This window comes from Scyliorhinus torazame, chromosome 7, assembly GCF_047496885.1.
Source record: "Scyliorhinus torazame isolate Kashiwa2021f chromosome 7, sScyTor2.1, whole genome shotgun sequence".
NCBI lineage: Eukaryota > Metazoa > Chordata > Chondrichthyes > Carcharhiniformes > Scyliorhinidae > Scyliorhinus > Scyliorhinus torazame.
The window spans coordinates 306,507,307-306,533,740 of NC_092713.1; the positions used below are offsets into that span (position 1 = coordinate 306,507,307).

At 49.8% G+C, this 26,434-nt stretch overlaps 1 protein-coding gene across 1 annotated transcript; it reads right to left on the reverse strand.

Moving 5' to 3' along the window:
* Positions 1 to 247: 247 nt before the first annotated feature.
* Positions 248 to 23,556, reverse strand: LOC140427155 (arylsulfatase I-like). Its single transcript, XM_072512708.1, is given in 3 exon segments — positions 248 to 1,231; positions 1,233 to 1,830; positions 22,995 to 23,556. Coding segments are annotated over 3 exon segments (1,707 nt in total). The 5' UTR covers positions 23,306 to 23,556; the 3' UTR covers positions 248 to 433.
* Between the last annotated feature and the right edge of the window lie 2,878 nt (positions 23,557 to 26,434).

Consider the following 26,434-nt stretch of genomic DNA (forward strand, 5'->3'; position numbering starts at 1 on the left):
CCCCACCCCGAATCCTACGCACCACCATCAGAGGAAACAGTTTCTCGACCCTGCCAATTCCTTTAAACGTTTCAAGCACCCCCCCCCCCCCCCCCCCCCCGGATCATCCACCTCCGGAACACCAGGGAGCACAAACTTAGACTATGCAACATGCTTGGATGAACCAACCCGTTTAGCCCTCGTACTGGGCCCGAGAGAGCGCAGTGGGGAGGGAGCAGGGTAGGAGAGTCCAGATTCGGCAAGAGCATATCAGTCAAGAGCAGAGTGAGCCGCGTGGTCACCAACTGAAGTGAGTCACGACAAACCCAACCTTTTATTTACAACCCCATAACAGTGAGTTTAATGTCTGTCTTTCGCAAACATATATACACAGTTCGTAACTCTTTCAGTTGACTCAATGAGTGACCTGTTTTCTGCTATTTCTTGTCATTCACTATATCCTGTTGGACATTATCCTCGTGTTCAGTTTCTTAAAGAACGATTTCAGCTTGCAGATCTTGCAAGACTTTTTCTTGCTCTTGTGTTTCACTGTCCCCCTCTCCCCTTGGTCGTCATCGTCCTCACTTGCCCAGGGGCCCCAGGCCCCCCCGTTCAGCTCCGGGTTAGCTCGGGGGTCTTCGGCTGGGTACCGCACCGGGATGGAGGTGCTGTCGTAATAGGCCAGCCTGGCCAGCAGCCTCTTGACCACCTTGGGGTGCTTGCTGGAGACCTCCTCGCGTTCGTACGGGTCCGCCGTGATGTTGAACAGCCACAGCGACCTCCGGTGGCCTGCCCTCTGCCTCTCCAGGTTCCACCAGCTCCCGGGGAGTGTGGGCAGCGTCTGCAGCGGGACCCAGTCGCTGTACCCTGGGTCCCCGGTCAGTAGTTTCCAATCGCCCACCCTGATGCCAGCTTGGATGGCAGTGTTCCAGAGACTGTGCCCCTCCTCCCAAGTGCCGAACTTGGCGTGGCTGTGTAAGGGGTCAATGTTGTGCAGGATCTCGGTCCGCGGCGATTTCTTGCCTTCGCTGATAGTCGACCATAGATTGTACCCATCAAGCGGGGGGCTCTCCGTGATGTTACCCCGTGCCAGTGACACCAGGGTGGGGTACCAGTCAGTGATGTGCACAAGTGATTTGCTCACCCGTCTTTTCTTTTTGATCAGAGGGCTGTGGACGAACCCAATGCCTCTGATGCCACCTTCCCAGTAGGTGCCCTTGCGGCCTCGGAGAGGCCAGTTGTTACCCCCCCCAGAAAGGCTGCCCCCCATTATCAGTGGAGAAGATTAGGATGCTGTTGTTGTAATAGCCATATTTTTTGAGGGCTAAGGTGATGTTCTTGATGGCTTCATCCATGCAGGTGACCATGGCCGCATACTTCCTCCGAGCCACATTCCCGAAGGACCTGTACTGATAGATGTATTCCTTCGGAGACTGCAGGGGGGTGTGTACAGCCTGGAAGGCCACGTAGATGAACAGAGGCTCCTTGGGACTGTGCGAGGCCAGGACCTTGGTCACCTTCTTGGCGTAGAGGGAGGTGGAATATTTTCCGCTGTACTCCCAAGCCACGTTCTCTCCGTCGTGAAGGTCAAAGCCACAGACTCCCGGGCCGTCGCAGTTGTCGTAGGTATAGTAGTCCGTGCTGCCAGTCAGGGTGCCAAAGAACGTGTCGAAGCCTCGCCGGGTGGGCAGGCACTCCTTCTTGTAGAACCCCAGGTGCCATTTTCCGATCATGTGTGTAGAGTAACCAGCTTCTTGCAACTTCTGGGGTAGAGTTACCTGATCAAGCGGCAAGCAGTTGGGTTGCCTTGGACGAATGATGGAGTGCTGGAGGCCCGTATGTATCTGGTACCTGGAGAGGAGCCAAAAATAATCCATTACTGAAGCAGGAGTAAAGGAATGATTTCATACAGTGCCTTGTTACAACATAGAACCAGCAACAAATCTTTGTAATAATAATCTTTACTCGTGCCACAAGTAGGCTTACATTAACACGGCAATGAAGTTATTGTGAAAAGCCCCTCGTCGCCACACTCCCGCGCCTGTTCGGGTACACAGACGGAGAATTCAGAATGCCCAATTCACCTAACAGCGTCTTTTGGGAATTGTGGGAAGAAACCGGAGCACCCGCAGGAAACCCGCGCAGACACGGAGAGAACGTACAGACTCCGCACATCAGTGACCCAAGCCGGGAATCGAATCTGGAACCCTGGTGCTGTGAGGCAACAGTGCTAGCCACTGTGCTACCGTGCCGCCCCCACCACTTGTCAATTATAGAATGGCACCACATCCTTGTGAAGCAAGAGTCCATTCGGCCCATCGTACTTGTGCCAGCTGATGCAAAGAGCTATTCAAACTGCCCCACTGCATTGCTCGTTCTCCACAACCGTGTAAAGAAATTAATCGAACTCCCGTTTACCAGCTACGGTGGAGTTTGCTTCCACCATTTTGTCGGGCAAACACTTCAAGGTGCCTCTGCTTCTTTTGTCAACCATCGTAAACCAGTGCAGTCTGGTCGCCCAACATTTCTGTCACAGGAGATAGTTGCTGTGGTCAGAGTTATTGCGGAGACCTCTAGGACATTTCAACACCACCCAAGGCAGATCAGCCCATTTGATTGGCAGCCCATCCACCACCAGCTGAAACGCTCACTGTGATGAACGGTTACTGTGTTACTGTACCCTTATCATCATGTCAGGTGATGTCCCCTTTAAGACCGGGCTTGGAACCCTGGGGGACTCCGCCTCCGGCTCCGCCCACCTGGGAGTCGTATAAGGGGCCGCCTTGTGGGCGGCACCCAGTGAGCACCCGTCTCGGCACCAGGCTAGTTCTTATCTTATTAAAGCCTTCTTTACCGTTTACTCTCTAAGCGTCGTTATTGAGGGTTCAACACTCACACACACCACTGTTTAGCACAGGGCTAAATCGCTGGCTTTGAAAGCAGACCAAGGCAGGCCAGCAGCCTGGTTCAACTCCTGTACCAGCCTCCCCGAACAGGCGCCGGAATGTGGCGACTAGGGGCTTTTCACAGTAACTTCATTTGAAGCCTACTTGTGATAGCAAGTGATTTTCATTTCATTTCATAAGAAACAGGCCATTGGGCCCCTTTGGTTTATGTTTACACACGAGCCTCCTCCCACCCCCATTTCCTCTCAGCCTATCAGCATATAGTTCTATTCCTTTCGTCCTCATTTTAGAAATTAATCACTGCCCGTGTTGCCCACACACTGTGGATATAGGAAAAAAAGATTCTTTTTCTCAAACTAACTGTGGGCTCTAAGAGGCGTCCCTGTATAGTTTGCGCTATGAAAGAGATTGAGGATAATGAAGTCTCTTTGCTCAATGTGTATAATCAGGCTGAATTAGACCGTTTCTGAAGAGTCCCACAGACTCGAAACAGCGAGCTCTGCTTCACTCTCCACCAGAGCTGCCGGACTCGCTGAGTATCACCAGCATTTTCCGGGTTTCATTTGCGGGGTCCCAGTATCCGCAGCATTCTGCTTTCAGCATGCGGCGAGGGACTTTGGAAGGGCTCAGTGCTGTTAGGTGGCGGAGAACGAAGGCTCTGGTCAAACATTCCGAAGGGATAACAGAAGACAAGAAGACTTGGGGCACCAGGAAGAGAAGTGGGAAAAGAAAGAAGGAGCTATCCGTACTTGTCGACCACCCTGCCCAATCTGGAACAGTTCCTAATGATCACGGTCGCATGTTTTTTGCTACCTTCCATCTTAAACTCTGATCAAACTTAACATCGCACCATTTTGATTACGGTTGATCTTGATTGGGGTTAGACAGTGATAACTCTCAACTATCTTGCAAGGACTAAAAATAATACTTTCAGATGTTTATCCAACTTCCCCTTAAATGTATCTGTGCTAGCCTCCTCGACTACGCCTTTTGGTCATGAGATTCATGCTCGGAACAAAAGGGGTTTCTCCTGAAGCTCCGATTGAATCCTGGGCGGGATTCTCCACCCCCACGCCGAAGTGCCCACGCCGTCGTGAACGCCGTCGAGGTTCATGACGGCGCGAAACGGCCCCTATCCCGACCGATTCAGGGCCCGATAATGGGCGAGGAGCGGGGCCGCGTCATTTACACGCGCCAGGCCTTGTCGCCGCGTAAAGGCGGCGCCGCATACATGACGCAGCCGACGCCGCATAACTGGCGTCACCCGCGCATGCGTGGTTGCCGTCCTCTCCGAGTCCGCCCCGCAAGAAGATGGCAGACGAATCTTGCGGGGCTGCAGAAGAAAGGAGGTCCTCCTTCAGAGAGGACGGCCCGACGATCGGTGGGCACCGATCGCGGGCCACCCCACATTTGAGGTACCCCCCCCGGTGCAGGATCCCCCCTCCCCCCCTCCCCCCCCGCAGGCCGCCCCCCCAGCGTTCCCGCGCTGTTCCCGCCGGCAGCGACCAGGTGTGGACGGCGCCGGGGGGAACCCGCCGTTTTGGGCTGGCCGCTCGGCCCATCCGGGCCTGAGAATAGCGGGGGTGCTGGAGAATCCCCATTTTGGGTGTCTCGGGCGATTCTCCGGCCTGCTGCCCGCGGAACTCGACCGGGCCGTTCCCGCCGTTTGGGAGAATCGCGGGAGGGCGTCGGACCGGCGTCACGGGAAATTTTGGCGGCCCAGGCGATTCTCCCAACCGGCGCGGGAGTGGAGAATCGCGCCCCCTATATTTGGTCTCAAGTGGAAAAATCCACCCTCTCAAAAACCATCAGAAATGTTCTCAATCAGGCCGCCAGCAGTTTTCATTTCTTTACAGACAGGGTCCCGTGACCCATCTGCTTACCCCTTCCTGGTGGGTGTAACCTCCCAGTTTTGGGATCATCCCTTTTTGGCATCTTTTCAGGCCAGCATGCCCCGATTCATAATAATAATAATCGCCTATTGTCACAAGTAGGCTTCAATGAAGTTACTGTGAAAAGCCCCTAGTTGCCACGTTCCGGCACCTGTTCGGGGAGGCCGGTACGGGAATTCAAGCTGCGCTGCTGGCCTTGTTCGGCATTACAAGCCAGCTGTTTAGCCCTCTGTGCTAAACCAGCGCCGCATCAGAGTTCTGCTTCAGTTGCTCCAAGACTAACTCTGATTTTTAAAAAGCGCATTGCTCCTGGTTCACATCTCGACTCCAGATGCAGTCAGTGAGGGACGGGGGTCCAGCAGCACAGCTAAAATTCCTGATTATTCTTTCGCGGAATGTGGGCGTCGATGGACTGGGCCGACATTAGTTGCCCGGCCCTAATTGCCCTTGAGCTGAATGGCTCGCTCGACCATTTCAGGGGGCAGTTTAAGAGCCAACCGCATTGCTGTGGGTCTGGAGTCACATGTAGGGTGGCAGATTTCCTTCCCTAAAGGACATGACAACTGTCGTGTTGTTCACCCTGGGGTAACACGGACTACAACTGGATGCAGTTATACTTGAAAGTAGACACCAAACTTTGAGGTTAGTTCAATACACTTTATTGAACTTGTTGAGCAGTGCACACAGCTCGCTGTGGGTTTGACACTCTATTCACATTTGGAAGAAAATAGACTTATCAGTGATAGGCAGCATGGTTTTGTGCAGGGACGGTCATGTCTTACAAACCTACTAGAATTCTTTGAGGAAGTGACAAAATTAATTGATGAGGGAAGGGCTGTAGATGTCATCTACATGGACTTCAGTAAGGCGTTTGATAAAGTTTCCCATGGCAGGTTGATGGAAAAAGTGAAGTCGTATGGGGTTCAAGGTGTACTAGCTAGATGGATAAAGAACTGGCTGGGCAACAGGAGACAGAGCGTAGTGGTGGAAGGGAATGTCTCAAAATGAAGAAAGGTGACTAGTGGCATTCCACAGGGATCCGTGCTCTGACCACTGTTGTTTGTGATATACATAAATGATCTGGACGAAGGTATAGGTGGTCTGATTAGCAAGTTTGCAGATGATACTAAGATTGGTGGAGTTGCAGATAGCGAGGAGGACTGTCAGAGAATACAGCAAAATATAGATAGATTGGAGAGTTGGGCAGAGAAATGGCAGATGGAGTTCAATCCAGGCAAATGCGAGGTGATGCATTTTGGAAGATCTAATTCAAGAGCGGACTATACGGTCAATGGAAGAGTCCTGGGAAAATTGATGTACAGAGAGATCTGGGAGTTCAGGTCCATTGTACCCTGAGGGTGGCAACGCAGGTTGATAGAGTGGTCAAGAAGGCATACAGTATGCTTGCCTTCATCGGACGGGGTATTGAGTATAAGAGTCGGCAGGTCATGTTACAGTTGTATAGGACTTTGGTTAGGCCACATTTGGAATACTACGTGCAGTTCTGGTCACCACATTACCAGAAGGATGTGGATGCTTTAGAGAGGGTGCAGAGGAGGTTCACCAGGATGTTGCCTGGTATGGAGGGTGCTAACTATGAAGAAAGGTTGAGTAGATTAGGATTATTTTCGTTGGAAAGACGGAGGTTGAGGGGGGACCTGATTGAGGTCTAAAAAATTATGAGAGGTATAGACAGGGTGGATAGCAACAAGCTTTTTCCAAGAGTGGGGGTGTCAATTACAAGGGGTCACGATTTCAAGGTGAGAGGGGGAAAGTTTAAGGGAGATGTGCGTGGAAAGTTTTTTACGCAGGGGGTGTTGGGTGCCTGGAACACTTTGCCAGCGGAGGTGGTAGAGGTGGGCACGATAGCATCATTTAAGATGCATCTAGACAAATATATGAACGGGCGGGGAACAGAGGGAAGTAGATCCTTGGAAAATAGAAGACAGGCTTAGGTAAAGGATCTGGATCGGCACAGGCTGGGAGGGCCGAAGGGCCTGTTCCTGTGCTGTAATTTTCTTTGTTCTTTGTTCTAATCTAAGCGTGCGAACTATAACTAACTAGACCAGCCTAGCTCTGAGCCACGTGTAGAAGGTGCTAACTAATATATGCACCCTGACTGTCACTACAGTTGTCACCAGTGGAAAGAGGCAGAGTGCTGATGCCTCGTGTGTTTTATAGCAGGAGACTGCCCTCTGGTGTTCTGCCTGGTGATTGGTTGTGTTCTGTCCTGTGTGTTGATTGACTGTACTGGGTGTCTGTCACTGCCTGTCTGTATCTCATTATGTGCATGACTGCATATCATGACAACACAATCAACGGCAGTTTTATGGTCACAATTACGGCTTTCAATTCCAGGTTTTATTAACGGAATTTAAATTTCAAACATGCGATGTCAGGAATTGAACCAATGTCCTCCGAGCATTAGCCTGGCTCTCTAGAGTATTAGTTTTGTGGCATTACCACCACGCGCCATCTCTCTCTCCTTTCCTCCCTGCCCCCCCCTTAAAGGGAGTCACAATCAGAGGCCCAGTATTAAAACCTGGAGCCTCAGGTTCATCATTCCACAATGAAGCCGGGAAATTTAAATCCAGCTGATTCAATAAACCTAGAATTTAAATAAACAAACAAAGCTAACGCCAGTCATGATTGTCATAAAAATCCATCTGGTTCACTAATGTGTCCTTAGCTGGTCTGGGCCTGTAGACTCCATTGCCACGGCAACGTGGTTGGCTCTTAGCCGCCCCCTGAAATGGCCTGTAGCAAACCACTCAGTCCGTTTAGAGGGCGGGAGTTTACCACCGCGCTCTCAAGAGGAATAGGGAATGGGCAATAAATGCCAGTGACACCAACATTCTGCCGCTGAATGGGGAAAGAAATCCTTTCTCAAACCATGGCCTTCAAAGGTGCACAGTTTGCACTATGAGGGCAAACAAGGATAACAAAGCCCCTTCGCATTTTCTGCTCGCCAACTCGGATTAAAACACAGACAGTTCCTGAAGAACTGATAGTGGACGCTCCAAATGCTTTGTTCTGATCAAGAACTTACTTGTTCACCCCTCAAGCAGTTTATTTCCACAGCACGTTGGGAGCCTTTCAAACCCTGAGGCGAATGAAAAATGTTATTGCGTCTTATTTTAATCAACGGGAGACATTGGAAAAAGGCATCGATTTGCAAAAAAGCAGGAATGTTATTCCACAAAATGTCATTTCTCTTTCCTTAGATGTCTGGATCATGCACCTGAACGGGAACAGAAAACTTTAGACGAGAGACTTGTGCGTTAAATTGGCATGAAAACTCGAGTCAGGCTTTTCAGGAATGAAATTGGGATACAGTTCGAAATGCAAAGGGTGGGAATAGCTTCTTCTGCAGCTGATACTAGGCAAATGTTCATTTTAACTCTGAGACTGATAGGGAGTTAACTAAAGGTATTAAGAGCAGTTACTGAGACCTCTGACACCCCCTACACAACACTGCCCAACGTTGCATTTATGGAGAGGCTGTAGCGTAGTGGTATTGTTGCTGGACTAGTGATCCAGAGACCCAGGGTAATGGTTTGGGTGCACAGGTTCAAATCTCACCACGGCAGATGATGAAATTTGAATTCAGTAAAAATCCGGAATGAAAAGTCCAATGACGACCATGATGCCGATTGTCGTAAAAGCCCATCTGTTTCACTGGTGTCCTTTAGGCAAGGAAATCTGCCGTCCTTACCTGGTCTGGCCTACACGTGACTCCGGACCCACAGCAACGTTGTCGACTCTTAACTGCCCTCGGGGATGGGCAATAAAGCCGGGCACGGTGGCGCAGTGGTTAGCACTGCTGCCTCACGGCGCCGAGGGCCCGGGTTCGGTCCCGGTCCCAGGTCACTGTCTGTGTAGAGTTTGCACATCCTCCCCGTGCCTGGGTGGGTCTCAGCCCCACAACCCAAAGATGTGCAGGGTGGGTGGACTGGCCACGCTTAATTGCCCTTTAATTGGAAAAGAAATGAATTGGGTGCGCTAAATTCATTTTTTCTTGGTGCTAGCAACACCCACATTGCATGCGCAAATTATTTTGAATGTTTGACTATTGACTAAAAAGGGATGGTTTAGCTCAGTGGGCTTGACAGCTGGTTTGTGATGCAGAACAAGGCCAGCAGCGCGGGTTCAATTCCTGTACCAGCCTCCCCGAACAGGCGCCGGAATGTGGCGTCTAGAGGCTTTTCACAGTAAACTCATCCTTGTGACAATAAAAGGTTATTATTATTATTATTATTGTAACATTCCACCCATGTAAATTGAGGTCATCCCAAACTCTGCCGCCCATGTTTTAACTCCAGAATTCGGTCGGATTCCCCTGTGTTCGCTGACCCAGCCTGGCCAAACAGTCTGGTGATTTTAAAATTCTCATGCCTGGTTTTCAAATCCCTCCATATCCTTGACCCTCCCCCGTCTCCCTAATCTCCTCCGGCCCCACTACCCTCCGAGGTAGCTGTGATCATCTAATTTTGCAAAATCAGGCAACTCTTTTGAGTGAAAACATTTTTTAAAAAATTTCGCTTTAAAAAATATTCCTTGACAAAATTAAAGAGTGTTAAATTGGGACAACGTCATTGACACAGCTTAAAAATGTACACATCATAAATGTAAGCATTTTACTCTGTGACTAGTCCACACCCAGGAGTTACTGAAAATAACGTCAGAAACATTTAATAGTTACATTGGTGTAGCAGTCAGTTTTAGTCAACTTAATACAAATCTTGAGAAGCTGCCCATTAATGTTAAACCATCTTTTAAAAAGCTTAATTATTTTGAGTGTCCCGCAGACAGGGGCAATTCGAGATTCTCCTGGTGGTAAATTCAATCTAGAGTGGCTATGTGTGTGTGTTGGGGGATGCGGTGGAGGGGGAGGAGGTTTTGGAAGAGAGCAGGCTCCTGGCGTGGCCCTTTTTAAATTAACGCAACAGATTGCAGAATTTTAACCACAAGTTGCATCCAGTGCCAATCAAATTGCAATGGAATGAATCTAGACTAACTGCCTCTGGTGTCTCCCTGTAGGGAGCTTGATCTATCAAATGACCGCTTGCTCACTGAAATATTTCCATGGATAACTTTCGAATTTACCCAATGTCAAATGGCCAGTGAGCTGCCAGTTTAAATAATGCCCAATACAGGATGTGCCCTGGGGCCCACTCTAGAATCAGTGCACCAATTTCTAGGCCATTACTTTTGAGCAAGAGGATGAGGTCCCCGAGATGTGACGGATCTGTTCAGTCGAAATCACACGGCTTTTAAGAAAACGTTGTGATGCTTGGGGCTTAAGTATTCAACCGGTAATAAGGGTGAAGAGGGTCATTATGACATAAAGGGGTGAAGCTCCTTCCATGGATCGAGAGTCGATAGTCTCTCTGGTGTGGAACAAGTGGTCACTCAGGGCACAACAGGGCAAAAGGTTCAATCCATTGCCTCTGTTGCTGTTAAACTCTCTGAAGCTGGGGGGCAGGAGGAGGTGGCTCCCAACCTCAGAATCCCCAGGATTAGGAAAAGTGAGATGGGTGCGCATATGTGTAGGCCGGCGATAGGTAACCTCGGCTAGTGAGTGGGCCGCATGATTGGCCCTCCTTCATCTCAGTGGACCACAAGATTGAAATCAGGATTGTTCACTGACCGTGACCCCATGAATAAGATTGGAAACATTTAATATGGAAAATAATACGCTGGAAAAGAAATTACTGGTGGAAATCAGTGGAATGTTGCAACTTTGGAGTGTGGGCAATGGGCAACAAAATGTCCCGTGGTCCACACTCAGAACCCAGGTAGGCCGCATGTGGCCACTGGGCCACAGGTTCCACGCCACTGCTGTAGACACTGATGGGCAGGATTGGTGCCAAATGGGGCGATTCAAGGAGATCAATTTCACCGTCTACATTGTGCAAGATGACCAATTGACTAAGAGGAGGGGACTGCTGTCCAACATCTGGAACAGTTCCCAAACACCTGTAATTGCTGTCCACCACAGGTTGATGTTGACCAACATCTGGGACCTTATTCCCACATCTGGAATGCGAATGACACCCCAGCACATGGGTCGATATCTTGCGAGTTGTACCCTTATATAGGGTCTGTTCCTCAGCCACAGTCATTATGGGTCAGAAGGGGTGGCAACTGCAGGAGTGACAAGTGGCAAGTAACATTTGTGCCACACAGGTGCCAGGCAGTGGCGATACCAAACAAGAGAGGATCTAACCATCTCCCCTTGCCATGCAATGGCATTACCATCGCAGAATCCCCCACTATCAACATCCTGGGGGTTATTATTGACCAGACACTGAACTGGACTAGCCATATTAATACTGTGGCTACAAGAGCAGGTCAAAGACTAGGAATCCTGTGGTGTGTAACTCACCTCCTGACTCCCCAAAGTCTGCCCACCAATCGACAAGGCACATGTCAGGAGTGTAATGGAATACGGGTCAAGTGGGGCTGGAATTGACCACGCACTAGCCCAGGAGGCCGTAACAGATGACCTAGCCCCATCCCGTGAATTAATTTTTTAAAAAGGGGGATGAATCTAAGACTGAAATGATGGACAGAGTTCTCCGTTTGGGAGATTTCGTGTTGCTGCTGGAACTGAATAGCGTTCCCAAGCGGGCTCTATCCGGTAGTCAGGACATGCAAATTGGCCAGGATCTGCCAGCACGAATTCAGAGCAATTCCAGGCCCAGTGGACATTCTGGACCCCCCCCCCCCGCCACCGCCACCGCCCGCCCCCCAGGTCGGGAGTTGAGGTGAACCCACAGCTCCATGCCAGTGAGGAGCGGAGGGACACGTTCTTCCCCAGGATGGGCTGCAGACTCCAGCCTGTCTGCATCAATGGGGCCGAGATGGAGATGGTGGACAGCTTCAAATTCCTAGGTGTGCACATCACCAATAATCTGTCCTGGTCCACCCACGTCAACGCTACGACCAAGAAAGCACAACTTCCTCAGGAAACTAACAAAATTTGGAGGGACAGAGAATGAGGAAGGGCTTCAAAGGCCACGGTGCGGGTGTCCTCTGGTTGGGGTGAGATCTGCTGATCCCCCCGGTTCCTCTGCAATGGGGCAACACCTGGCAGGCCGCTGATGCCTATCTCCTTGATGAAACAACTGCGGTATGAGGATGTCCGGAAGGGTGGCCTCTCAGATGGCCAGAGGCTCACAGTTAAAGGATACAGGCAGCACTCAGCAGGGTTAACAGCCAGGAGCCTGTGAGGAGCACCAAAGACAGCAATGACGGTCTGAGGCAGACCACCCCGATCCCGAGGGTGTAACCCCGAACCATGGGTTTGCCACCATGTTCTTTGCTGCTACCTGCCCCAGCCGAGACAGCCAGCCCAAGCAAACACAACAATCTTGAGGGTTTTTCAGGGTTTCTAAGCCTCGCGCTGCCTCTCCGCAGCCATGGCGCCCAGGCTCCGCTTGTCAATACTTGCACTAATTCATGCCCGTGGGACTTCCACCTGAGGGGAGAGGAGCAGGGGTGAAGAATTCGCAGGGTCCAAGTTGCTAATGATTTTCAAATCCGTGCAGGCGTGCGTTTTGCATGGATCTGCCGGAACAGACCATAAACAATTGATACCGCAGCCAGCGCCGGATGGGAGCATGCCATCGGAATCGGCGCCAGGCGCAAGCCTCGCTGTTTGGCTTGCTCGCGATTGTCCGCCCAATCGCAATTCGCGTCTCCAACGTCGCGAAGCAGACAATCCACCCCAAAGCGATCACCTCATTAATTCACAAAGTGTTTCCGGGTCTCGGAGGCCATTTACCCCTCGCCTGCTTGGGAACCGATGCTCCTTCCCAGAGTCTGCCCTCCTGCCATTGTGAGCCCCCCCCCCCCCCCCCGAAGCTTTTGCTGGAAAGCTTCATTAGTTGGCATGATGTTTGAATCTGTGCGCTACGGGCTATACTGCTCACAGAGGAATGCTGCCACCAAGGCAGACAAGTTGATGCTGTTGGGAGATTGTATTTATTGATTGAGTTCAGAAGTCAAATATTCCCCGAGATGAGGAAAGTAATTTTAAAAACGCAATGCTCTCATTCTGTTAGCCATGGAGGGTGAATGTCCAATCAGGTCTTAATTTATGAATGCGACTCACCTTACGATGTGTAAACAGCTCTTTAGAAATGTAAACCAGTCAATAAATGGAGTGTGATGTTTCGAATTAGGCCAGTAGGTAAATGTAATGCTGGTGCGGAACTAAACTAGCCAGGAAAACATAAAGGTTCAGACCTCAGGCTGTGCTGTGTTCCAACAATTCCAAAGCTCTCCTGGCAAGTCTCCCATCTTGTACCTGCCATAAGATTGAGCTCGTCCAAAATTCGGCTGCTATCCGTGTCCCTCGGTTACAACTCCTGTTCCCCCATCACCCCTATGCTCAGCAACTTCCATTGGCTCATGGACCAGCCATGTCCCAATGATAAAATTCCTGCTGAATTCTCTCGAGGACTTCAGCACTTCCCGGAACCTACTCCCGCCTGGCAACCGTGTGTGGCTTCGGACAGAGCGTGGAAGTTTGGCGAGGCAAGGGAAATTTAAAATACCTTTGGAAAAATGAAATATTGTTTGTCTATGTGCTTAACGTTTAATTGCAAGTATTGTTTGGCTTGTAAGCGTCATCCAGGGTCCAAAGTAGGGGGAGGACAAGCTATCCTCTAACAGCAGCTGAAAGAGTTAATTAAAGCTCTGCTGTGCCTGGCTTCAGCTCGTCCCTTTGCTCAGAACAGGTAGGGTGTGATTTAACGGCCGCCTTACACCCAGCGCAGATCGGGGCGAGATCATGGGATCCGCGCCGGGCACCGCTTGGTTTCCGATCTAACCGGCCCGTTCCCGTTGGCGTGATCCGGATCCCGCCCAGATGTGGTGAGAAACCATTTATCACCAATTAAAGCCAATCTCCGTAACATTAACGGTAAGGATCCCCTACCTAACGGCCTGCCGTGGTCGAACCGACTCCCCGGTGGGAGTTCGCCCGGGCGCCAATTAGTACTGGTCCAATATAAACGTGGACCAGGTGGAACGGTATCTTGGGGGGTATCCCAGGCCATTGGAGGCCCCTGGGTGGTCAGGGACAGGGTAGGGTGGCACTCTGGCTCTCCCTCTGGCACCTGGGCACCTTGGCAGTACCACCCTGGCCCTATTCAAGGTGCCCGTGAGCTACTTGGGCAGAGGATCTGCCAGATTCATTGACAAGCTTGAGGAGCTTCAGCTCAAAGTCACTCCTGCATCATTACTACCCTCCATCCCCTCAATCTTTCATTTATTTGCTGCCCCTCGATGGCATCATCTGAAGGTTTGCATACACTGGCAACACCCAGCTCCATCTCACCACCCTTCTCCACTCCAGCACTGTCACTACGTTACTAGACTGCGTATCCAACACCAGGTACTGGGTGAGCAAAGGTTTCCTCTGATTTAATATTGGGAAGACCCACGCCATTGACACTGGGCCCCAGAGCAAACTCTATTCCCCATCTCACTCCCTGGAAACTGTAGGCATCGTCTGTGGAGACAGAAAGAGAGTTGGGCGGCATGGTAGCACAGTGGTTAGCACTGTTGCCTCACAGCGCCAGGATCCCAGGTTCGCTTCCCAGCTTGGGTCACTGTCTGTGCGGAGTCCGCGCGTTCTCCCCGTGTCTGTGTGGGCTTCCTCCGGGTGCTCCGGTTTCCTCCCACAAGTCCTGAAAGACGTGCTTGTCATAATATACATCAGTACATTATGGTGCAATCACATACACACACTGATGGACATGCAGTGGGACCAATCAGCATACATAACACCGCAGCCAATCACCAGTGAGAGCACAAGCACTATAAAGACAGGGGACAGGAGAGTTCCCGCGCATTCTAGCAGCAGCCAGCTCAGAGCACAGAGCTCACAGCCTGCAACACAGACATTCACCATGTGCTGAGTGCCTCACCATAGCGAGTGATAGGAAAGGGTCCACAGTTAAGCTGGTGTTGCTCATACCCACGTTTACAGTATGTTAGCATAGTTGAACAGTTAATAAAATAGCGTTACACCACTTCCAGCATTGTTGGCTTGTTTGTGAACCAGAACACCCAACACGACAGTCCTTATGAGGTGAATTTGGACATTCTGAATTCTCCCTGCGTGTACCCGAACAGGCGCCGGAGTGTGGCGACTGGGGGCTTTTCACAGTAACTTCATTGCAGTGTCAATGTAAGCCTCCTTGTCACACTAATAAAGATTATTAAGAAGAGTTAATGTTTCAGGTCTGTGACCTTACGGTAGGACTGGGAAAAGTTGGAAATATAATAGGTTTTGAGCAAATGAAAGTAGGGAGGGTGGGAAGAAGAACAAAAAGAGAAGGTTTGAGAGGGCGGGAGAGATTAAATGACAAAAGGTTTCATGGATGCAAGGTCATAGAGCGAGGCAGTGGTCTGGTGGTATTGGCAGTGGAGTATTAACCCAGACACCCAGGATCTCTGGGGACCCGGGTTAAAATCTCACCGTTTGAATTCAATGAAAACCAGGAATTAAACATCTAATGATAACCATGAACCGTTCTCGTAAAAACCCAATCTGGTTCACGATTGTCCTTCAGGGAAGGAAATCTGCCGTCCTTACCCGGTCTGGCCTCTATGTGACTCCAGACCCACAGCAATGTCTCTCTGTGCCAGTAACAGACTTTGGGCAAGAGCTTTAGCTCTTCATCCTTTTTCTCTTTCAGTGTTTGCTCTAGTCTTTTTTTTTCAGCATTCTGGTTGGACTTGAGAATGCATCAGTTTGTTGTAAATATTGATTTCTTATCTATTGAGGGAAGGTCGTGGAAATGGAAGTTTGACTCTCCGATGGGGCGAAGTTTTCGTCTCCTGAAACCCAAGTTATTTTCCTTTTAAACTTGCCTCCAGTTTAGTGAGAATGGTCCAGAAATGAACACCAAAGTTACAGAAATGAATATGCTTAAAGATTAGGAATCCATTTAATGATAGAAAATTAAATGCAAACCAAAAACAAAATTCAATAATTTGCTTCACCTCCTTTTGTTATTCCTGTTGTTTTTGCCATTGGGATTTTTAATTAACTGAGTCAGCTTTAACGGCCCAATTACTTTAAGCAGCGCATGGCCACTTTAAGCATCATTTTAATTTGAGCATGTTCACTTAATAGGTCCTAAGCAACGTGCATTATCCTTAAGGAGGGGCTGCAGACTGGAACAACGCGACTGAGTAGAGGAGCTCCAGAATCACAGCCTGGCGAAAGGCCATCAGGATATCCTGGTTAAACTTCTTCAAGTAAAATACGTAATGCAGGAACATCCATCATCAGAACCACCACTGCTTCTCCGTAAAACACGTAAGATAGCAGAGTTAATTCAGGCACTTGGCCCCATCGTTTGGAAATAATTAGCCAAAGAACAGTTAAGATTTACAAAGGAGGAACTTGCGTCTGTAGAGCACTTCAATCGCTGGTCTCAGAAACATCTCAAACTGGTTAATTTGTGGCGCACTGTGAAATGCAGCCACTGCTCCTGTCGGCAATTATGCAGCAATTTGCACACAGCAAGATGGTAGGGGGGTTCACGGTTTATAGTGCCATTGCTGGAGTGATAAATATTGACCCAGGGCATCGGAGAGAACTCTCCTGTTCTTCTTCAAAATAGTGCCCCATGGGTTTGTGATGTGACTAGGCCGGCATTGCCTTCATTTAACTTGTAAGGTAGATAGAGAGAGAATGGTTCCTCTGGTGCGAGAGTTCAAGATAAGGGCACAGTCTTAAAATTAGAGCTGACCTCATTTAGACTGTTACTTTTCACACAAAGGTATGTGGAAATCTCTCCCACAAAAAGCTACGTATATTGAGGGCCAATTGGAGCTATCACGTTAGAGATTTACAGACTTTTGTTGGACAAGAGCATCAAAGCTTAGCGAGCAAACGTGGGTAAATGACAGCAAGGTACAGATACAACATTATCCAGTTGAATGTTGAAAAGGATTCAAGGCACGGTTTGGCCTCTTTCCGTTTCGCTGTTCAGTGCCAGGCGAGTCTCAATGGGTAATGTCCTTGCCCGAGAGTCAGACATCATGGGTTCAGGTCTGGAGACTTGAACACAAAATGGAGGCTGATGCTCCAGTGCCGTGCTGAGGGTATGTCAAGGTGCTGTTGTTTGAAAGGCTCCATCTGTCTCTTTCAGGTAGTCATGAAAGGTCCCATGGCACGGATCTGGGGAAGAGCAAAAGGGTTCTTCCCTGGGGCCAATATCTGTCCCTCAACAAACATCACTAAAAGCAGATGATGTGATCGCCATTTCAGTGCTGTATGTGGGGCCTTGCTTTGTACAAAGGCAGCATGATAGCATTGTGGTTATCACAATTGCTTCACAGCTCCAGGGTCCCAGGTTCGATTCCCAGCTTGGGTCACTGTCTGTGCGGAGTCTGCACATCCTCCCCGTGTGTGCGTGGGTTTCCTCCGGGTGCTCCGGTTTACTCCCACAGTCCAAAGATGTGCAGGTTAGGTGGATTGGCCATGATAAATTGCCCTTAGTGGCCAAAAATGCCCTTAGTGTTGGGTGGGGTTACTGGGTTATGGGGATAGGGTGGAGGTGTTGACCTTGGGTAGGGTGCACTTTCCAAGAGCCGGTGCAGACTCGATGGTCTGAATGGCCTCCTTCTGCACTGTAAATTCTATGATAATTCTATGAAATTGGCTGCCAGGTTTCCCACACCGCAACAGTGATTGTGCAGGATCGACGGGCTGAATGGCCTACTCCTATTCTTAAGTTTAAGGTCTCATCTGAGGAAGCCACCTTGGATAAAGCAGCACTACCTGAGTATTGTGTTGTTGGTTAAATCTTGATTAAATACGAAATGGGTGGAGGGAATGGGAGTTGAGGATTCGATTGCAATATAACAGTTCTTGGGTCATTTTACAACTTTATTAAAAAGTTTAAAGAAGGCCAACAATGCAAAGACTGAAAAGGCCTGTGGGAGGTGACAAGCTATATATAACCAGCACTGGCGATGTGATGTCCATCCAGCTCATCGTAGAGAGCTAAAGACTTTAAAAGTTTTATTCAAGGCAAAATGCATTTTTGCCGTGTTTTGATCCGCAGTACTTCAAGAAGTACTTTTCATTTTGATTACTGGGTATAATTCAGGCTTCGAGCATTGTGAAATAAGCTGTCTCTTTGCCAGCTCAATCATTCAGCAACATGAATCACTCGGTATCTGTGGCTATTACTCACCTCCGACCGTTTCTTCAATTTACAACTTGAGAGACTTTTTTTTTTAATTGAAATTTCCTCCCTTACCCTTTTCGTGTGTGAATTCGCCAGTCTCCGCTCTTTATAGGCGAGCCTGACCTGAGAAGGGACTATTCTCTTCAGGGGATGCTGCAGGGCTCGTTGTCCTCAGACATCCACACACACGGGCTTTGTAGCAACAATCACTGAAAGCGATGCAAGGGGCTGTTTAGCACAGGGCTAAATCGCTGGCTTTTAAAGCAGACCAAGGCAGGCCAGCAGCACGGTTCAATTCCCGTACCAGCCTCCCCGAAAAGGCGCCGGAATGTGGCAACTAGGGGCTTTTCACAGTAACTTCATTTGAAGCCTACTTGTGACAATAAGCGATTTTCATTTCATTTCATTTCAGATCACATGTGGCAACTCGGAAGGCACTGACTCACAAAACCCTTCAAGGTGCTGCAGTGGGTGGTAACATTTCCAGAGGGGATTGTCTGCCAGCTTGTTCATCATCAGTTTGTCAGAATAAAAAGGGGCAGAAATTTGTACCTACCTCAACCGCGCCCCCCCCCCCCCCCCCACACCCCCTTGCAATGGCGTTGTGGCATCGTCCCTAGACAAGTAATGCAGCGACCCAGGATAACGCTCGTGGAACCCGTGTTCAAACCCCACCAAGGCACCAGTGATGTTTGAATTTCATTTTAAAAATCTGGAATGAAAAGTCGAATGAAGACCACGAAACTCACTGTGAAAACCCTTCTGGTTCTCTAACGTCCTTTGGAGAAGGAAATCTGCCGTCCTTACCCGGTCTGGCCTGCATGTGACTCCCGACCCACAGCAACATGGTTGAATCGTAAAATGCCCTCGGGAATTGCCTAGCAAAAGGGCAATTAGGGATGGGCAATAAATGTTGGCCCAGCCTGCAACTCCCACATCCCATGAACAAACTTTTAAAAAGGTTCTGGCTGACATAACTTCCCCACTCCTCATGCAAGCTAATTTTTTTTTTAAAGTGGAACAAATAACAAGTACAAGCCATAGAGTTAGATTCAGGGGCACAGACCTGTGTTAACTACATCTACAACTTCCACACGGATGAGTGAACATAAGTGGACTGGGATCCGCATGGAAAAGGTTGTTTAATGGTGGAGGTGTTACCATTTCTGTAAAGTGAAAGGGGCTGAGAAGGAAAAGAATTTACATTTATATTGTGCCATTCGCAGCCTGTAGAGATCCCAAGGTACTTTGGAGATAATTATTATTTTGAAGTCACGGTTGCGATTTCGGAAATGTAGGAGCCAAACTGGTGCACAGCAAGTTCCCACAAACAGCAACGTAACGATGGCCAGATCGTCTGGTTCACACAGATCTTACAAATCCCTTGTTCACCATTCATATCAACACTGGTTAACAGATAAATACTGGTCACAACATCGGGGAGAACTCCCCTGATCTTCTTCCAAAAGCACCGTGGGATCTTCCCCTTCCATCCAAGAGGGCAGGCAGGGCAGACTTGGCTTAACAGCTCATCTGAAAGAGAGCACCTCCGACAGTGCAGCACTCCCTCAATAATGCACCTGGAGTGACCTGGAGTATGTGTTTAAGTGTCTGGAATGGCTTGATCCACAACATTCTGAGGTGAATGGCTCCTTCTCCCTGAGCCCGAAGAGAAAATGCTGAAAAATCTCAGCAGGTCTGGCAACATCTGGAGGGGGAGAAAAAAGCGAACATTTCGAGTCCAGAAGACCCTTTGTCTCCCTGGGCCCTGGTTGACTAACTTCTAACTTCACCAAGGTGCATGGTTTCAGCCTGGAGAGGAGAGATTCCCCTTAGGTTACTGAGCACTTGCATTTGCTATCACATGAAATGAACAGAAGTATAATGTTAAACCAGGGGTATGTAGCAGTGATGGTGACTTAGACGCCCTGAATGATCTTGATCTTCATCACTGATGCAGGGTGACTAGGTGAAGTATTTCCAGAGTTTACAACTACTCTCTTGAATTTAATAAGATGAAGAAACTGATCCTCGGCACGTCACAATTAATTTTTTCATCTTTATCATAAGATACAGCATGGGGGAGGCATTCTGTCCTTTAGGCTTCTTGTGCTAGATCTTCGAAAGAACAATTCTCCCTGCTCTTTCTCTACAGTCCCGCAATTTTCTCCTTTCAAGCATTTATCTATTTCTCCTTTTCAGTCTAGTTGTTGAATCCACTCTTCCGGCCAACACATTCTCGCTCACAACTCACCATGATAAACAAATTCACCTCCTCTTCCCCTCATTCATTTGCTTGCTACCTTCAATCCGAGCCTTTTGCTCACATGCCTTCCTGTTTCTAGATATTCGGCACGATTCATCGGACTTCAAACTAAGTCCGCTGTCAGGCTCGTTTAGCGGGGTGTTTCTGGGTGGTGGCAGCCCGTGATCCGAAGGCAAGTCGCCGTTTTCTTTGCCCTCGGGGAGTTTCTCTCCGCCAAGGCCGCCCTTAGAGGAATTTCCTAGGATCGACTGCTCCAAACTCCCGCCCCCCCCCACCCCCCTCCTTCGACCCCCCCCCCCCCCACCCCCGGCTTTATTAACCCCCCCCCTTAACCCCAACCTTGGGGAGGTTCCCGGGGTGCCCCTCATCCCCCCTTCAAGTGGCAAGGACAGACGGGCATCAACCCTGGCAGCGCTAATGTGGCAGACTGGCAGTACCAGTCCGGCACCCTGGCAGTGCCCCTGACCCCGCCAAGGTTCCCAGGTGCTAGCGTACCACCCTGCTCTGTCTCCCACCACCTGGACGTCTCCAATGACCTGGAAGACCCCCCCCCCCCCCAGGTGCCGTTACACCTGGACCACGTTTCTGTGGACGAGTATTAAACAACGCCCTGGCAAGGTCTCCCAAGCGGGCCCGCTGAGTCCCGAGCACTGGATGGATCGCGGAGTCTGCACGCTCTCCCCGTGTGTGCGTGGGTTTCCTCCGGGTGCTCCGGTTTCCTCCCACAGTCCAAAGATGTGCAGGTCAGGTGGATTGGCCATGCTAAATTGCCCCTTAGTGTCCAAAAATAAGGTTCGGTGGGGTTACAGGGTGGAGGTGAGGGCTTAAGTAGGGTGCTCTTTCCAAGGGCCGGTGCAGACCCGATGGGCCGAATGGCCTTCTTCTGCACTGTAAATTCTATATGATTCTATGAATCCAGCCTCCGGGTATTTAAATAAGCGATTACGCTCATTTAAATATTGAGATCTGGATCTCGCCCGGCGAGGATGAGATCCAGATCGCGCCAGCAGAGCGTGTCGGATGACACGTGTGAGGTTCCGCGCCCGTCACGGGGCCCGATTTGGGGCATGCGCATGATTCACCCATTGCGTCCGGATCCGACCCGTGTGCGACGGGGTCGCTGAATCACGCCCACATTTTCTCCATCTTGGCTTTATCGAAACTCTTCATGATATCTGTCACCTCTCAACAAACATTAAAATAAAAGCAAAATACAGTTGGATGTTGGAGATCGGAAATATAAACAGAAAGTGCTGATAAAGCTCAGCACATCTGTCAGTGGAGAAACCCGGTTAACCTTTCGAATGCAAGATGACTCTTCTCGAATCTGTTCATTGGACTTGAAATGTTAACTCTGTTTCTCCTCTTAACCTTGCCTGCTCAGAGGAGTGTCTCTGTCTCCAGATGGATATACTTGGCAGGAGTAGGACATTGTGAATGATTCAGTGCCCTCAACAGAGCCCGCACGCAAACAGCTCAAAGATTTTAATTCTGAGCAAGCAGGATAGGTCAGCTGAAGAAGGCAATGTAGAAATATCAGACACTTTGCTCATTTCCCATCAGACTGCTTCCTCGAATGGTTCCCAGGCTTTGTGCTGTCATTAGCAAACCATTCCAGGTGTTTCTTGCACTTTTGGCTAAAGAACTCTGAACATTAGTTGCTGTGTTTGCTTTTGAAATGTGTCCTCTTCATGCTGCCGTCTAGGTTGGAGCACTGTTCCAGATTGCTCAAATGAGGGGATTGAGCGTAACGTGGCCAGGTTTACTGACGATATTAAGCTCAATGGGAAAATAAGCTGCGATAAAGAGGCTGCAAAGGGATATGAACAGGTTAAGCGAGTGGGCAACATGCCAGCTGGAATACAAAAATGTAGGACGTGTGGTAAGAAAAACAAAGAAGCAGAATTGCTATTTTTGTTTTTAATGCTTGAGAGATGGGAAAAGGACCTGGGTACCACTGTACACAGATTACTGAAAATTAAGGTAACATGCACAGCAAGAAATTTGGAAAGCAAATCATTTGTTGGCCTTTATTACAAAGGGATTGGAATGTCACAGTAAAGAGGTACTGAAATGACCTGGAGTACTGTGTACAACTTTAGACCCCTTACTGAAAGCTGGATATGATGATGGTAGTTATGTTATCGTTCATTCACAGAGTACGCATGGCTGTGGCAACGTGCACTTTTACATACATGTTGGTGGAGCTATGGACAAACGAACTCCAACATTTGTGGGGATATCGTCACTGGACTGGTGATCCAGAGGTCGGGGCTAATGCTGTGGGGGACAAGGGTTCAAATCCCACCACGGCAGCTAGTGGAATTTAAATTCAATTAGCAACGAAACAATTGACCGCGAAAGTATTATTGTCAAAAAAACCCATCTTCTTTATGCTTTAGTGAAGAAAATCTGCCTTCCTTACCTGGTCTGGCCTATAAGTGACACCAGAACCCCAGCAATGTGGCTGACTCTTAACTCTCCTGCAATGGTGTGGCCCAGCACCTCACTCCTGCAGAGAGGCTAGCACAGACGCATTGGGCCTAATGGCCTCCTTCTGCGCAGTAGCCATGCTATGATCGAAATAGATTAGCTAAAAAGCGCTTTGGGACGTCCCCGGGGTTGAGCCAGGCTCTATCCTTTAAAATAAAAATCCCCATTCCGCAGCAGTGAGAGAGGTTGAATGGAGGGGATTTGGGACGACTTCCACATCCATCCCAGAACTCACCTTCCTGTGATGAGCTGACTCCTGGATGGGGTACAGATGGGCTGAATGTAGTAGTTCTCCAGTTGAACCCCCTCTGCGGCCAGCCGGTCCATGGTCGGGGTGTGGATGTCCGAATTGTGGTACCCGACGTCGTGGAAGCCCAGGTCATCGGCCAGGATGAAGATGATGTGGGGGGGTTTCCCCCTGGCACCGTCCCTGCCCACGGCTGGCACCTTGCCCCCGCCTGACCCGGCTTTCATCCAGTCCCAGGACAAGTACCCAAAAGACAGCAAACTGACCAGGGAGAAGCCGGTGAGAGTGTAAACAGCCATGGCTTCTCCCGCACTCACACTCCCCCAAACATTGCTCCAGGAAAAAGTTCCAAAAAAGTTTTTGCAAACTTTTCCCAAAGTTTTTTTCAAGGACTTTTTTTCTTTAAAACCCCGAAAATTGTAACTTTTCTCGGCAGCAGAGGTTTGATCCAAGCCGATCCTGCCTCTGGGTCAGATTCTAGCTTAAAAAGCTGTGATTCTAACTTAAAAAGCCCCGCATCAGCTCTGCCTCTGATTCTCCACTGACCCATCCCGCCTGCTTCCAGCATTGAGCAACCCGGTCCGCCCTCCTCCTCTCTGGTTGGCGTGCTGGCTGTGGGCGGGCACCTCCTGCCCAATCTCCATTGGCTGATGGAGCTGTCAGTGTCGCCCATTCATTCATTCATTTCATTCACTCAGCTGGGCTTGTGAGGGTGAGCTTTCAGCTGTGTAAATACTCACCGCCTTCTTGTCGCGAATTCACATGTGTATGGAATGTGCTTCAAGAGAAAACCAATCTCTGCCCGGCTCAAAGTGATTGAGTCACAGGGGACCGAACCTGTCCTTTTTTATTCAAATAGGGAGAGAATAGTATTTGTCATTTGGGACCAGAGAATTCCTACAGTGCAGAAGTAGGCAATTCGACCGATGGAGTCTGCACCGACCCTCTGAAAGAGTACCCAACCCAGGCCCACTCCCCCCGCCCTATCCCCGCAACCCCACCTAACCAACACACGGTAGCGCAGTGGTTAGTATGGATGCTTCACAGCGGCAGGGTCCCAGGTTCGATTCCCGGCTTGTCTGTGCGGAGTCCGCACGTTCTATCTGTGTCTGCGTGGGTTTCCTCCGGGTGTTCCGGTTTCCTCCCACAAGTCCCGAAAGACATGCTTGTTAGGTGGATTGGACATTCTGAATTCTCCCTCACTGTACCCGAACAGGCGCCGAAGGGGATTTTCACAGTAACTTCATTGCAGTGTTAATATCAGCCTACTTGTGACAATAATAAAGATTATTACAACCCTGGACACCAAGGGCAATTTATCATGGCCAATCCACCTAACCTGCACATCTTTGGACTGTGGGAGGGAACCGGAGCACCCGGAGGAAACCCACGCAGACGTGGGGAGAAAGTGCACATCTCAAACTAAAACCTATCAAAGCATCCCGGCTTGCTTGGTATCCCATTCAACGCCTTCAATATTCACTTCCTTAACCACCGACAGAGTCCTGGAGTCATACAGCACAGGAGATAAAAGTAGTTTTTTTTGTTGGTGCAGGTCTGATGGCCAGAAGGGCTTGGCATGGTAGCACAGTGCTGAGCACTGCTGCCTCACAGCGCCAGGGATCTGGGTTCCATTCTGGCTTCTGGTCACTGTCTCTGTGGAGTTTGCATGTTCTTGCCCCGGGCGGGATTTTTCCCAGCCCGGGGCCGGGCCGGAGAATCCCCGCAACCGGGCCACGCCGCCCCAACGCCGGCACGTGGTTCTCCACTCTGTGCCGGTCGCGGGCCGCTGTATGCGGCCGGGCCGCCGATTTCCCGGCCCGGATGGGCCGAGCGGCCGCTCTAAAAAGGTAGACTACCGCCGGCGCTGGCCACACCTGGTCATAGCCGGCGGGAACTCTGAGCGCAGGGTCAGGGGGCAGCATGTGGGGTCGGCTCCAACCCCAGGGGGGCGGGGGGGGGGGGCCTCCAATGGGACCTGGCCCGCAATTGTGGCCCACACGATTGAGGCAATCCACCTAACCTGTACGTCTTTGGACTGTGGGAGGAAACCGGAGCACCCGGAGGAAACCCACGCAGACACGGGGAGAACGTGCAGACTCCGCACAGCCAGTGACCCAAGCCGGAATCGAACCTGGGACCCTGGAACTGTGAGGCAGCAGTGCTAACCACTTCTGCCCTGTCCCTGCTGTCTTGGAAAAAACTATTTTAAGATACCAGGCTGGTTTCCAGCTCATTCTTCCTCAACGTATAATTATTGGAACTAACAGCCTGATGGATCAGGAAAAACAGAGGCCAGCAAACCTGGCATTTTCTATTGTTCTCCTCTGTAGCTAATGCAGCCGGGGCTGCTGTGTCAGAATGGGGTTCCTGAGCCACACTAGGTGATGTTGAGGACGGATCTGACCTCCAAGGCGCAAACCGTCGCACAGCACGATGGAAGCTGCATGGATCAGGTGACTTACAGTTACTAATTTACAGACCATGGTTTGCACACTCAATGACCACACCCGTGGACCCGAGCCATTTTTACAGATATAATGGGCGGGGTTTACCGAGCACCCGCCGGGTGTTTTCCGGCGGCGGAGGCAGGCCGCCAGTGGGATTTTCCGGTCCCTCCGTCCAAATGAAAGGTCACGACCTGAAACGTTAATTCTGTTTCTCTCTCCCCCCACGCTGCCTGACCTGCTGTGGTTTTATTTCAGATTGCTGGCGTCTGCAGCATTTGGCATTGTGTTGTACACAGTTTCACCAAAACCACTGTAGAAAACCTGAATAAGAATACAGAGGCAACGTGCACCACAGCATCTCACCGCCACCTCCTAAGGACAACTTGGGATGAGCAATAAAGGAACTCCCATGTCCCATCAACAGTTCTAAAAGGAAACAACAGCAAATGAAGAGAGCATTTTAATGGTGTCCTTCATCAATTTAGAACTTCCCATAGAGGCCGCAATCAGATCAGCCATGAGCTTATTGAATGGTGCAGTAAGCTCAAGGGGCCGAATAGCCTATCACGCTCCTAATTCCTACGTTCTTGCCAATCAAGTTCTTTTTAACGGTAATGGAGGGAAACATGGCAGCCAATTCTCAGACAACAATTTCCCACAAATGTCAATGAGATAATTCGTGGAATCACCAATACCGAGGAGACCATTCCGTCCATCGAGTCTATGCTGGTTCTCTGTAGAGCAATCCAGTCCGTCGCATTACCCTGCTCCACCCACGCAGCCCTGAAGTTTGTTTCCCGAAGGTTCTCCTCCAATTGCCGATTGAAATAATTGATCACCTCGGCTTCCACCACCCTCGTGAGCCGGGCGTTCCAGTAATTACCACTCACTGCGTAAAAAAACACTCTTCCTCACCCCTCTATCTCTTGCCTAAAACCTTAAATCTGTGTCAACTATTCCATGTACCATCAGTCAAGG